We start from the raw sequence: 15,142 nt of genomic DNA, 5'->3' as shown, positions 1-15,142 counted from the left end.
TTTCTTCAGCTATAGAATACTACTACGTTTTCCCCGGGGGGATCTTTTCATTTCTTTTTTGATATAGACTAGAGAGGACGAACCTGTTTTCACTGCCCTTGGTGAATCAGTAATGCTACCAGTTTTGCAAGTGCTTGTTACTACCATTCAGCGTGACCATTGGGCGATCAAAGAATGTGCTCCAGTGGAATAAATGCTTGTATATTTGGCATCTTTAGACTAACAATGACCCTGATATGTTTGATGCTGTCTTGTAGCAATAATACTCCAAAGTACTCCCATGCTTTTGATAAGTAATGATAATTGGCCCAGAATTAATTCAATTTTATAACCATGTGGTAAAGTAATTAATTAGCCCTACCGAAGGATCACCTCATGAGACTTTATTTACATAAATTGCTTTTTTCAGCTACGGCGTCTACGAAATTAAGTGGGGAGAGTGGGCACGTCCATAGAGTGGATGTGTTCATGAATGTCAGGGGAGTGGCTGGACGTGTTCAAGGGCTGCACATACCACGGTCAGGCCTCCAGCTCTTCCTCAGGGTTCGAATTAGGTAAGAGATTGATAAGCTATTCTTCTTGGTTTGACTGATATTATTCTTATTTTCAGGTTTGTATAGTCTCTCCAGATTTTTTTTTTTTTTTTGCCTTCAGAATAATGATAAAAATGTCTTGGGAAGCTTTATGGAGAATAAGAATGCAACTTTGACCAGAAAAAAGAAGCCAGCATTGCACGTTCTCTAGTTCAATACAAGAGAAACCCCTATTTTTGGCAGCAAGATGGTTAATCAAAATCCTACAAGAACATTTAAAGAGTAGCACTTACAAAACATTTTATTTCCTAAAGGGATGACTTTACATCTTAGCTGGGAAGAAATGGTAAATACAGTGGCCAATCAAGTCTGGTGCATTACATAGATGTTTGTTTGTATGGTGTTTTTATGTTGCATGGAACCAGTGGTTATTCAGCAATGGGACCAATGGCTTTATGTGACTTCCGAACCACGTCGAGTGTGAGTTGATTGGTTAACCCACAACTTGAGAAGTTGTAGCTCATCATCTGTTATGGTTATGGGAGACAAGGGATGATGTTACCTGTCAAGAACCTGTCAAGAGGCTCTGGTGCTAATGTACATATGCAGTGCTTCTGTTATCACACACATTCTTGGTCAGAAGCACCGACAATTTTTACAGTTGCATAGTTTACTTGTTGCTAGTCTAGATGGTCATTAAGGACGTGAGTAGCTCCCTCCTATAGACGACATGAAAACCAGTGTAAGAGTGGAATATCTCACATGGTAACATTGGAACTTAGGAGAGATCTTCGCTCTTCTTATTCAAGTTCTCCTGAGGGCATAGCAGAGTGGTCGTCGTCTTGTTCCTGCTGGATGCTGGGTTGTAAAACCTGGCAAGGCCCATAATCTTAAACAGTACTTGCGATGTCAAGTCAATTCTGGCCAGTAAAAAGTCTGTACAGTTTGCATTTAGACATAGCCCCAGGTTACGGCTAACATCTCCATCTCAATTATGCTAAGGTGTGCTCGACTATCCTTTGTCTCTCCAAGGCAAGTCACATCCTTATTTGGATTCATTTTTCCTGTCTGGGTAACTTAGGCAGATCCACCATGACTGAATAATCGTCCTAGCGACATTGCCATTCCTGGCAATTTTGAAAAGTTGCATCTGGACAAGGAAGGGGGTGGGTTTTTGAATGATTGCTTTCTGTGGAGGGGGTACTGATGGGGTTGCTGCACCCTCTGGTGGCAAGGTAGGAGCTGCAGGTGTCGGAGGTGGTGTGCTGGGGCCTTCTATGGTCACTTCCTGTGTGAGGTGGGCTAGCTTTTGTAGTAAGGAGCTGTATTATTAACTGCCTATTTTAGTCTCGAGTTAAGTGTTTTCAAAGCCTGGAGTATGGCATAGTGAGTAAAAACTCTTAAGGTTTGCAAATCTGTAGCTACCTAGTTGTCAAAGCCAGTGTACTTGACAGCTGCAAATGTGATCACAGTGCAGTTCCCTTTTCATGAGCTGAATGACAAGTGTCTGAAATGGAAATAGTCATGAAAATTTTTTTAAACTTTTTGAAATTTTTTTTATGATTTCCAATTCCTACCTCAGTCTGGAACAAATTGAATGTAGAAACCCATTCAAAATCATCTAACCTGAGATATCTTTTTATTCTGGATGATGTGCTCAATAAATTTTCATTTAAATAGTTTACAATATGTAGGAATTTTTCTAACAAGCTAAACAACAGTATTAGCTATAATAATAAAAATTAAAAAATGCTAGAAATGAGTTTAGCGAGCAATTACGACAAACTATGTAAACTTTCATATTATTCTTTAGTGATGAAAAGCACAGCAGCAGTGGAAACTCTAGTCGTAGTACCAAAACAGTTGGACGATCCCGCCTTGTACCTGCGTCTCCATCTCCTACCTTTGAGTGTGAGTGGGTGGTCGAGGGTGAAGTTTCCAGGAGAGCTACTCTTGTTCTTGAAGTCAGGACTGGGTCAAGAGAACTTCTGAATTCAGCAAATATTGTCCTTGGAGACCTTTTCACAGGTTAGTTATCTGAAAGAAACAAGCTAGTTACACTCTTAAGTTGCTAGATGCTATTCCCCATCTTCTTCTGGCATGTTTTGGCATAAATAAAGCTTTTTAAGTTTTTTATTGCAGAATTTCAATGGCTTTACATGTGTGTGAACAAATCTAAATTGCATTTTTATTCATCAGAATAGAAGCAATGTATTACTTTTTAATATCGTAAATATAAAATAAAATAGTTTTTTTCATATGAGGAATCCCCATTTAATATAAATATACTTTCCTTCCTCTTCTTGCATAGTCTTAACTTACAGTGATTTTAAAGTAGTAAAATGTGTGTCAGCAAGATGGATTTTTAAAAGCCACATAGGTTTAATGTACATTTAACACACCATTCTAGAGCCTGGCACAGAAGGCAGCATAGAAACCTGGGTCAATCTTCAAGGAGGAGCAACCCTTCATCTGCGAGCAAACCATGGGGGCACTGCCCCAGCTTCCACAAGACGCAGGTCCCTCTTCAGGTCTTGGTCCTTGCACAGACTTGGTAGGATCTAAGTTGCCATAGTAAAGTGAACATTCCCTTAATCTCTCCATTGTTCAGACAACTGAAGAAGCATTTACTGCACTGAGCTGTGAGTTTGCTGCAATACAGCAGTGTCCTCCATGTGCTCCAACTTGCAAGCATTTGCAAAAAACTGATGTCGCCACACCACTGCTGCTCCCTAGAAGACAACTCTTGCCTGTGATGTGATAAAGACAAGATTGGGATTAATCAGAAATTAACTCTTATTAGTGCTTGAAGGAAAAATCTCCAGTTCCTATGATTGTTGCCATTACTCAAATCTGCTACTTACCTGAACCAGGAGAAATTTATTTTGATTGAGATACCCCTTGTGAAATAATTACAAAAGGCATTACCAATGTAATTCTTTTCATTGAGATATCTAGTCATTTAAATATTAGTCAGTGCTCAAAAAAGAAGTTTTATTTAACAGCTTAATGGCAAATGGCTGTGTTAGTTTTAAGTTTCATTTTAAAGTACTGATGCGCATGACCTATACAGTACACACTGGGGGCAATTATATGAACATTCCTGATTTACTCAGACTGAAGATGTAAATTACACATTCCGTGATTCATTTAGGTTCAGGTTGTTTGTGCAGCTATATGGTTTTGATGTTCAATTACCTTCCTCTTGTTACAAATTGTATGCATTACTTTCTTTTTGTATCCAGTCCTTTGTATGTGATGTAACAGAATGACAGGTCACATTATACAGTATCTTGCTATAGTGTAGTTGTCATTTTAAACGGACCATTTTTACATATTCTGTTTTTTAATCCTAGTCATACAATTGTTAAAACATATACACATCATTATTTATTATTCTTATGAACCCTATAGTGCAATTAGATTAGTCCTATAATGTTTGGCTCAAGACAACTTATATTACAAGCCTCTTTAGAATAGTTGATTGTGGACTTGCACTTCCTGAGTTTTGATTATGCACACACAATCCTCTCAATCCGAAAGCAAATACACAGTGTGCTCTTATTTGGAAAGTAGTACTCTCTTATTTAAAGAGTAAATACATTAGTATCTTATTTGGACCCTAATTATACATATATACTAGCTTACTCAGAACTTTAAATGCGAACATTACTCTCTCTTATTAACAAAATACAACAGAAGACAGTATGAACAAGCAAGCAGCTAAAATAATCTGAATGATGTACCACCAAGGAACTTTCAAATCCAAAGAACAGATATGGACAATAAGCTCAAGTGAACAAGCCTAAGATTCATTGTTTATGATGTTGATTTATGTAAGCTCAAATGTTGCAATGTTTTGCTTTCAGAAAACTAAGTGAATAAGTTAACATTGAATGCTGCCTGACACAAGAGCTACTTGGGGTTAATCATTGTTTTTGGGCAGAAAAATAAATTACTGTATATAAAATATAAATAATTATCAGTACAGTGCATAACTTTTGCATAAAGTAAGGGTTGGCAGAAGTAACTGATGCATTTTTTATTTTTACTTTTTATTCATGTGGACAGAAATTTGCTGATAAGTACATAAAATATAGGAAACTGTTTATAACACAGGATTGTCTAAAGCAAGCTGGAACCATATCAAAATAAATTGAGACGTACATAATTAAATTTATGAAGCCACAGGGTATCAAACCAACTAAAAATCAGTGACACGGAGATTAAACCAGTTGCATTTAATATCTTGCTTTTAATGATTAAAGACTTTAGACTGATTTCATAACTGACGGTGAATATATCCGCCTAATGTTATTAAAAGTAAATTGTGAATGGTGGAATGTGAAGTAGTCAATGAAATGTTCATTTAGATATATTTTTAACCTCATTTTCTCTTACATAGTGTTTGCACTTGTGGTTTTTATCTCACTAGTTAGCAGAAACATTAAATGATAGGATGAAATTTTTTATATTGCTGTAATTTTTAATCTGATCTTTTACTCATATACATAGTATACAGTTAATCAGATATTTATAAGATTTGTGTTGGGGCATCTGGATAATGGATGCATTATCAGTTTACACTGGGTTAGATTCCTGGCTAAGGCATGATTCAAGCCAGTTCACTGGCAGCTTAATTGATCAGAAAAAATCCATGATCCAAGTTACCTCATTTGTCTCATAGTTGAAGGAATCACTGCCCCTCACACACTGTAAAGCACAATGCACCATTCATAGGTGTAAGCAAGTTCCCACATAAGACTCTTTGCCAACTTGTAAAGATTAACATTAGTGCTGGAGACAGTAAGGACTAAGGGGTGCCTGCTAATAACCAAATTTAATTCTTTCATTCACAGTTGGATTTTTTATGATCTGCAATCAAACCATTTTTTATTATTTATAAGACAACTGCTTATATATTTTTGTATATGGCCTTTTTTGGGGGGGTTTTGAATAACTATGACTATTGATTACTTTTTGTCCTGCTTTATATAGTAAAGCAAGAGTTAAGATTTGCATGTTTTGAAACTAGTAGTACTCAATTGGTGAAAGATTTGATCTTTTTGTTTTTCAAAATACCCTTCTGATGGTACAATCAAGACATGTGTCACAAGAAAGGCAATGTGACACTTGACCGTTTTAAAGTCCTAATTGTTAATCCTTACGTATTCACTGGTGCCATTTTCAAAATAGTAGGTAGCTAATAATGCTAAAGTTTAAGATATACATAGATTTATAATAACATTTTGCATATCCTTACATAGGTAATTCTATGAGTAGCTCAAATATGAGCACTAATATCGTAGTCACAATAATGTTATGGTTGAACAAAGAGGGAATGACCATTGAGCATCACCTTCTATACAATGCACAATTTTAAACTTTCTAGCCAAGTTATTTTGGGTGATTCACCTTCTGTCTTGTTTTAGAGACAAAAACAACCGAGATAGTACCAGTGGTTTTGACCGCATTTTAACTTACATTTGCATGTTAATCAGTATTTCCCGTATTCATAATGTCTTAGATTAGTTGGGAGAAATTTTCCATACAATCTTGAATTGAGGACTTTACATTTTACATTCCCTTGCAAGTTCTGTCGTTAATCTAGTTAGACAGCATATAGGACTAGCATAAAGGCATTATTACAGTTACTGTATTAGTAAGCTCTGTGTACTTCGCATTTGTATCTTTTATATCATCGGTTAACCTAAAGTATATATTTAAGGAAATTTGGTGCATTACGAATGAGAAAAATAAGAATTTGTGGTGTGTAGTATGTTGTGTGTATGCAGCTATATGCCTTTCCTTCCTGATAAGGGAAAGTTGTGAAAATGAGTATGGAAGTGAAGTAGTTGTTACCATAAAACAAATTATGCCAACTACAGAAAACAATCCTCAAGTGAAAATTTTTATGCATAATACATAACCATTGTTATACATGCTTTGAAACCGACGGAATGCAAGGCATGTATTTTCTCTGTACTGCAATTTAGTCCTTTGCAGATATATGCATTTTCCAGTATTGATTTCATTGGTAATGATGAAAAGAAAATGGACTCAACGTGCATAATATTTTACGTGAATTTTTTGGCCAATGAGCCTTGTTTTCGAAAGTTATTCCATTTTCATTGTCATGATTAAGAATGAAATGTTTAAAAAGTCAATAAAATGTAATTAAAATGTACTTTTATTTCCTTCCTCAGTGTGACTTTCATTGCAAAATACCTATACATGTACTACAGTGTAATAGCATTCACAAAGGTTCTTTGAACTGAGACCCTTATCCTTTTAGGGTGGGGAAAGAGGCAAACAATAGAACTTACTTGGTTTGATTTCCAGAGCTGATTTATGTACACCTGGCTAAATTGGCATAGATTTACGGTTCAATGCCATGTTCACCCTGAGGGACCCCAGAAGCTCTAAAGTTGACCAAAGTTCTTTAGGTGACGACTCAGGTCCTTACAATGCTGGACCACCTTCCTGAAACTGTTGAATAATTTACATAAAAAAAGCAAATAAAAATCAATACTTCACTCATAGTGTAACAATCTTAAAAGCAGTCAATCTTCTACAGGTTTAAGGGACTCAATAAACAAACAAGAAATGCTTCAAAACTTGTCAACCTTTCGCTCTAACATGTTATAATTAAAGGTAAAAAATTAATGACTTGGCTGACTGACTGGTAAGGGCACTACATGAAATTATAACCTATTTCTGCATTTGTTTGGTTTCTGCAAGAAATAAGTTTGACCATATCTTTTAAAACTTACCAACCAAATATTGTAAGCAAATCCATGTGGGCTCCATTATGCTGCTGCTACAAACTCATTTGCTTGCAACAGGATCAGTACTACTCAGTTTCCTAGGAGTTTTATCTTGGCTACAAATAAAATGTGGAATAGTTTGCTTGGTGCAGTTGTAAATCCTCTCACCTCTATAAAAGTTCCTTGTTGGGCGAGTGGGTTGCGCGCTCGCCTACCGTTTCGGTAGTTGCGTGTTCGGTTCCCAGCTCTGCCAATGTGGAATCAAAGGAATTTATTTCTGCCGATTAGAAATTCATTTCTCCATATAATGTGGTTCGGATCCCACAATACGTAAGCTGTAGGTCCTGTTGCTAGGTAACCAGTTGGATCTAGCCATGTAAAAATATATAATCCTTCGTGCCAGCCCTAGGAGAGCTGTTAATCAGCTCGGTGGTCTGGGTCAACTAAGATATACTTAACTTTTTTGTCAAATCCTCTGAGGAGTAAATTCATTACTGCTCTCTGCTGACATCTGAATCTCCCTGTATTGCTTTTATTTTTCTATTCCCTCATATTCATTTATTTAGCATCTTTTACTGTCCCTTCTCTTTCTTCTGGTTGATTTCCCTTTGGGGCCCCGGTTACGTTTATTATCTGCTGACTATAAAAATAAAAAAAAAAACCACAAAAGTGCAAGTCAGTTTGACAGACCAAAAAACAGCACCAAACTACAAACATAACTCCATCCCAGCTGTCGACAAACAAAAAGGCTGGACAATTTTCATAATGTAAATGTTACTGAAGCTTTACGGGGGAAAAAATTACATTAAGAACAAACACTATATCATAGAAAGGGAATTAATGCAGTGGATAGGAAATTGCTCCACCAACAGAGATTAAATTAATAATACCGTACATGTTTTATACTCTAACAAGGAAATACTTTAAATCTAGTATATGGAAACCTACAAGCAATCAGAGTTTGCACGAGCGTTACTGCATAGCTAAATAAGACAAAAAAAATATTGAACTTTTGAGCATTAACAGGCTACATTGCAATATCAAATAATCAATTTCTTAAATCAGAAAAAGTTACTAGATTGAAAGACACCAAAAATTACACAATTAGTGAAATCAAATTAGTTATCCCCACTGTTTACAAAAACGCAATAAGTACATTATTTAACTCGATACAGACTATACTCGTTTTTTTCCATCTGTCCACCCGCCTGTGATGTTTGCGTATGGTAACACTGCGTCCCAGGCTTAAGATAGTTACATTCAGCTTACATTCAACAATAATAACAATCCTATTTCGAATATTAACGGTGTAATTCGCACACAGTAAACTATTAAAACAGTTTTCAGTTGCAAATGTACACCCAGATATCCTTTTATTTACCTAAAACTTACACATACCGTAACTATCTAAAGCACCGGGACGTAGTGTTACCATACGCAACCACCACAGGCGGGTGGACAGATGGAAAAAAAACAGAGTCTAGGCCCAGAACTGAACTGAAAGCATCAAGAATTAAGAATCACAACGAAATTAAAGGACGAAATGTCAAAACCAAATAGGAAAGAAATTATATTTGGATATTATCAAAGTCAGACCAGCCTCATGTAATACCTTCAAAACTACAAGAGTTAACCCTAGATAGGAAATCCCGTGCCAAATGGCACAGCTCCCCCTATACTTTTGTATTTCCCGCCAAATTTTTCCCACAATTCATACTTCCTTGGCTCAGTTAGTGCTTTAGCGGGCATTTCAACACAAGTTCTTCATACTGTAAGGTCTGTAACGTGCTGCTCCTCTTCATCCACTCTTGGTGAGTATTCATGTATCCAAATGGCACAGCATTTCCTAATATGATAGTATATGGTGAAAAATATATTTTTCAGAAAAGGCCATTACCGCATGTAAATAACATAATGACTGTGCTTTGAGAGTGTAATAGCCTTATTAGATCTTGTATATAGTGAAACATGACTTACATTATTCCATATATAGTATTATTGATTTTTTTAATTTTTTTTTTTTTTTAGTGTGATAAAATGCCCAGGAAACGTAAGAGAACACTTGTCCAGGTTCGACTTAGATGCCTTGGTGAATACCTCAGCTTTTGATAGGGTATTGTACACTACCCACGATGAAGGAATGGACAGTGACATTTCTCATTATGGGATTACTGAGTCTCCCCATCCCTCCCCTAGGGCTGGCCCGTCCACCTCCTGTGCCTTGCCCTCACAATCACAGACTGTAATTGAGTGTGAGATTGGTACTTCAGGTTCCATGCAAGCAGTGATAACACCTCACAAAGACCCTCTACAGACTGACAGTTGACACCATTATTGAGTGTAATAATGATCATTTGCAACAAATGTGAAGATGATGATGAGGACATCAAGTAGCAGGTAACTGTATTTGTTTCATATTGCATTCACACATTGAAAATATACTAGAAACAAAGTTATTAGAAGAAAAAAAAGTTTTATTGCATATACAAGCATAAAATTCACCAAAACATATCATCATAGCTGAAAACCTAAGTGTTTGCTGCTGGAGTATAAATAATAATATGTCCGTTTTCATTTATTCCAGGACCGATGTTTTCTGTGGTTCCCAGGATGAACAAGATGCCTAGGGGATTCTTTATAGTTCCTAGTTCATATATTCGAAAATCTTTTTTGCTGAATGACGTGTCTTTTTATCATTACAGTACCTCAGTTGATAAGATCTTTTTATATCAAAGTTTTTTCTAATAAATCAAAAATATATTCTGTTAAGTTTAATTGTCATAATTGAGGGTGATATTTGTTCAAGAATGTTGTCTTTTTACTTTTGTATAGTTTTGGTAAAATAAAGCATGTTTGCATTTTTTTTTTCCTACAATGATTCCATATGGATACAGGATTTCCTATAGCGTTACGCGCAGGTACGATTTCCTATTAACTGAATTGAAAACCTGTACGAGCGAAGCTGGCTATTCTGAAGTAATTTATACAGTATATACAAAATGTAATACCTGGCCGATTTGCATTAAAAGAAAAAAATTCCATATCTCTGTCGTGGAACTACAGTGTCTATCACAAATTAACAAGTTGCTTTAACTGTTTTAAAAACTGAATAGAAAGAGGTCTACTCTAGTATACTTTAAAACCGGCCACAGTAACAGTAGGCAATACCAATTTTGCCACTCTTCAATTCTGAATGAAAAACCCCTATATAATTTGTGTTGTATAATTTAGGATTTGACATTCGTTCTCAAAAAACACATGGAAAACTAACTAGCTCTTTATAATTTCCATTTGCACTAAAGGTGCTTAAATACGTCCATAGCTGGGTCTTCTAACAGTCGACCTGAATGACATATAATCCTTCAGAACTAACGAAAACGAAGTACACAACAATTATCTTGGGATGAGATTGTTATAGACTCATTCCATAATCCACCCTCGCTACAATCACATGCCATCAATAATTCAAGAATCTAACCTACAATTCATGTGAAAAGAGACACGTTAGGAATTTTCAAACAGAAATCGCAAAGGTGTGACAAGGCCATTTCCCTTTATATCACTCGTGCGTATTAGCCAATATCGTTTGGAAACTGCATAAAACACACACACACACATGAAAAAAACTGCTGTATTCTGAACGCAAACATTCCCAAATTTAGAACAAAATACACCTTTGGCCCCCTCTGTGATACATGGATCTTTGATCTTGTTTTTCAAAGGGAGCATTTTTCATTGACAGTTTTTTTCTTTTATCTTTATCTGAGGAGACTGCTCTCTCTCTCTCTCTCTCTCTCTCTCTCTCTCTCTCTCTCACACACACACACACAATCTGACAAATAACTATATTGGCTTTATCATCTGAGGGGAAAAATTGCATCACCTGCGCGATGGGTGTCGTGAATCTGTCCATATCTGTGTACTGCACGTTAATCTGTGTACTACACGGGATGTATAAATAAGCCTGTTTCTCTGACATAAACTTTTCACATTATCCATTTCGTCTCCAGAATCAATCACTCAGTTTCGACTAAACTTAAAAGACACATTTTTCATATGATCACGTCCTTCCTTCCCCAAAACGAGATAAAATTAATAACAATGATATGTTGGGACATTTTATAATCTTCTCAAGAAGCAACTGGCTAAAAGTGACAAAATTTACGTCAACGCTTTTTTTATGTGATGTAGTTTCAAGTTCGTTTAACCCATATGGCCTCTGACCAGGGTGTGTCCATAACTGAGTCTACGAGAGCAAGGCAATTCATAATTGAAAAAAACGCAAAAAATATATGTATAAATAATATATATATATATATATATATATATATATATCATATATATATATATATATATATATATATATATATATATAATAAAATAGACTCGATTAATCCACCGTAGTACAAATCTAAACATATAGGGAATTGTATGGCGCCTACCAGTGGTGGCTATTGGTTTTTAGACGTAACTGTCGTGTGCATAGTTAACCAATCATTATGTCAATCAGTTCCGCACACATTTCCATACTAATTATAGCTCACGATAATTAAATGGGATCTAGTCACGATATCGATAAAGACAATACGAACTTCTCAGTCCGTTTTAAACGGTTTAGTTATATTTTTCTATTCTAAGTATTCAGTTATGATAACGTTACTACTGGCAATTATAATACAAAGTTAATTACCGATATGAATTACGGATAATTTATAAATGTTCTGCCAGTCTTTTAATTTTCATTCTACCATCATTTTCACTATCTGATACTAAATCATGCCTATCTCGTGGGGCAATTATGAAAACGCCAATTGTCGGTAATTCTAAAGGATAGTTTCGCACGGACTGCAAGGAACGTAACCGCGAATACGACATCCACTAGGGATTGGGGCGTCCAATGTTTTTCGCCGTGTTTAGTACTGACCCCTTGGGGTTTAATTACAGTCGTCCGAATAAATATTACTTAAAATTCTCGTTCAGGAGGTAAAACTGCATAGAAAAACCGCAACTGCCATAGTCTAGGCCGCCGCGGAATAGTATAATCAAGGTCTTTGTCTAGGCTTTCAACGGCAATTTTTTTGGGGCCCAAATGACATTTCTCATGCTACTCCCATATTAACTATCCGCATTTTCAGACTACTAATTTGCAGCACCATCACGCCTAGACTAATAATTCATCTCAGTCTTTGGGATTCAGTTTTGAACTGATCTCCCAACCTTTCCGCAGCACATCTACCAACACTTCCATACATTTGTATTAGGCTAGCTACCATCTTTTCAAGTCTGTTTTGTCCAAAACATTATTTGAAATTTCTGTAACTCCGGATAACAATATCCCGTTAAACAAAGGTGTGGGGGGAAGAGTGGGGGTTGCGGTTGCTTCTGTCGCAAACTTCAACGAAAATCACACAAATAAACAACAGTTTGCAAGCACGGGTACGCAAATGATTTTGGATTAGACCTATAAAGCGGTAGAGTCCAATACTCGGAGAACTTCCAGCCCTTCCTTCGATTTACAAAATGGTTACGAGTAACCAAGACAATAGTATTTAAGAACGTCCACGACAGCGTGACATAAAAAAAAGTTACAGATCAGAAGTGATAGCTCCACCTACAGGCTATTATACCGAATGAATTAACCTCACTATGCTCAGCTTTACCTTTTCATTCTAAATCACCACTAATATATGGGGATGTTTCATTGATTACACGGCCTACCAAGTGTTGGTTGGCCAAGCTGAACAATAAGTATTTCGGGCAAGACAAAATGTTCCGAGTAATCCCAATACATCACGCTAATCACTCAGTGGATGTCAGTGTGTTCTGGGCAAAATTTTCCTTGTTCTAGTAAGTTAAAAACAAACTATATTTGTTCATAATATGGTGTGATGAAGTATGGTTCCGAGATTTGTGGGTCATTAAACCCCATGACAAGAATTAAACTTTCCAACGACAAAACCGGCTGTTAATGAAACGGAATCCAACGCTATCAGTGGCTATCGTCTCACCGGACCCTACTTACTAAGTTACTACAGGCAGCCAGTATATGGCCAAGTAACTATAGGATCCACAATTTCACAGGGATACCTATATATACTGCCTCGGTGACGGAAGTGGAACTGTCAGTAACAACTGTCAACTGTGTCAGTCAGTGATTCACTGCCACCTCGTTTATGGTTGACAGAAGCCAATCTTGAACATACTACTATTGGAGTTTCAGGTAATTTAGTCTTTTCACTTATAAAACTGAACCTTAAAGAAGTCGGATACTTTATGAAAAATGAATAAAGGAAGCATAATTAATAACTGATGAATTTTTTTTTTTAAACTGCGCACGTTGATGGATACGAAGAAAAAGATATATTGAAACTGAGGATTTCTGTCCGGTGTTGAACCACAGACAGTTCAAGTAGACAGTGTGAGGTGTGAACAAAGAGGCAGGTAGAAGCGTACCGATCTTTATTATTGTTGTTGTTGCTTTTGATTAAGCTGACCTTGTGTCAGCATGGGCTCTTGCTCACAGAGCAGCCCGTAATTCCTCTTTATTACAGTTGTTGTTTAAGATTAAGCTGGCCTTGTGCCAGCACGGGCTCTTGCTCCCAGAGCAGCCCGTAAGCTCTTTATTACAGGTAGGGAAATTCAAATATATCAGCATGCGGGGCGGAAAATGTGGTTATCCGACCCGCGAGAGAGTGAAAGTGGTGCAAGAGCCCGTGCTGGCACAAGGCCAGCTTAATCTTAAACAACAACGTGAAAGTGGGTCGGCGAGAGCCGATTTGTGTTTCTTGCGAGACATATAACTTAGAATATAAAAGACCATAAAATATGATCTCATAAGATATATACATTGGCGGAAAGCCCGCTGAACGCTCTCGAGGAGGGAAGTAAGAACGACGCGATTGTAGAATTATATACAGAGGAATTTGCGATAAGGCGTTGTCCTTACAACAGTATCACACGGAAAGATAAAAGCGGACGTGTCTGTGGATTAAGAAAGTTATATCAATGATTAATGATTCGGTATCAAAGACACATATATAACAGCCTATACAGTCCCAGGAGGACATTTTCTGTTTTGGGGATTAAAACTCCGCTAACGGCCACACGCACACATGTAATGTATGTATGTATGGTGTGTGTTTGTGTATTTGTAATACGCTTGTAATGAATGACCATGCAGTGGTCTATCCAAAAAAGCGTGAAGAATTCAAGAAGTTAAAAGGTCACTGTGCATGGCTAATAATATATATATGTATATATATATATATATATATATTATATATATATCTATATATATATATATGTGTGTGTGTGTGTGTGTGTGTGTGTATATATATATATATATATATATATATATATATGTATGTATGAATGTATGTATGTATTTGTGTGTGTTTGTGTGTGTGTACAGAAGTAGGAGTATTTCATAGTTTTCTCTCAGGCTGCCTCCTTCCTGTATGGAGAGGGGGCGGATGCTTGTGTTAAACGAGCAAGTACGGTGTTTACAATCTAACGGGTGGCGGTCTTTACAGTTAAAATATTCCCAACACTGTATTATTCTGCATTTCCCACGATGTGCTCGAAACAGTTGAAAGACAAATATATGGTAATTTCAAAGATGATGCACAATTTTTTGTTTACTTAAAACAGGACATTTTGGCGAATCGTGAACAAGAAAACCTCTATAATCCAAATTTAACAGATCTGATATGCCCTGAAGACTGGAATTGCGTGTAGAAAGATAACATTAACGGTGGATAATAGTAATATAAGTTAAGTATTATAAGTAAAGTGATCTTTCCATAGTAATATACGTTAAGTTTCCTTTGAAATTTTCGACGT

At 36.4% G+C, this 15,142-nt stretch overlaps 1 protein-coding gene and 2 long non-coding RNA genes across 13 annotated transcripts in view; 2 read left to right on the top strand and 1 right to left on the bottom strand.

The window, feature by feature from the left end:
• Positions 1 to 3,098, top strand: part of LOC135200357 (uncharacterized) — a 373,732-nt gene extending 370,634 nt beyond the window's left edge. For 8 of the 9 annotated variants that reach the window (XM_064228954.1, XM_064228953.1, XM_064228955.1 and 5 more), the window contains 3 exons: positions 410 to 554; positions 2,347 to 2,561; positions 2,944 to 3,098. In XM_064228954.1, coding sequence (XP_064085024.1) covers positions 410 to 554; positions 2,347 to 2,561; positions 2,944 to 3,098 — 515 coding nt within the window. Of the gene's footprint in view, positions 1 to 409; positions 555 to 2,346; positions 2,562 to 2,943 lie in introns of those variants that run through there. The other variant, XM_064228958.1, reaches the window with a different exon arrangement.
• Positions 548 to 15,142, bottom strand: part of LOC135200362 (uncharacterized) — a 218,663-nt gene continuing 204,068 nt past the window's right edge. For 2 of the 3 annotated variants that reach the window (XR_010311271.1, XR_010311270.1), the window contains 4 exons: positions 6,860 to 7,022; positions 2,936 to 3,283; positions 2,437 to 2,570; positions 548 to 2,040 (listed from right to left, as the gene is read on the bottom strand). This is a non-coding gene — a long non-coding RNA (uncharacterized LOC135200362). Of the gene's footprint in view, positions 2,041 to 2,436; positions 2,571 to 2,935; positions 3,284 to 6,859; positions 7,023 to 7,306; positions 7,941 to 15,142 lie in introns of all 3 variants that reach the window. The other variant, XR_010311272.1, reaches the window with a different exon arrangement.
• On the top strand, positions 8,925 to 10,018 carry LOC135199861 (uncharacterized). Its single transcript, XR_010311140.1, has 3 exons — positions 8,925 to 9,111; positions 9,329 to 9,697; positions 9,885 to 10,018. It is a non-coding gene; the product is annotated as an uncharacterized LOC135199861 (long non-coding RNA).

Source organism: Macrobrachium nipponense, chromosome 26 (assembly GCF_015104395.2).
Source record: "Macrobrachium nipponense isolate FS-2020 chromosome 26, ASM1510439v2, whole genome shotgun sequence".
Lineage (NCBI taxonomy): Eukaryota > Metazoa > Arthropoda > Malacostraca > Decapoda > Palaemonidae > Macrobrachium > Macrobrachium nipponense.
The sequence above is the reverse complement of the archived record's forward strand: the minus strand, read 5'-3'. Positions and strand labels throughout refer to the sequence as shown.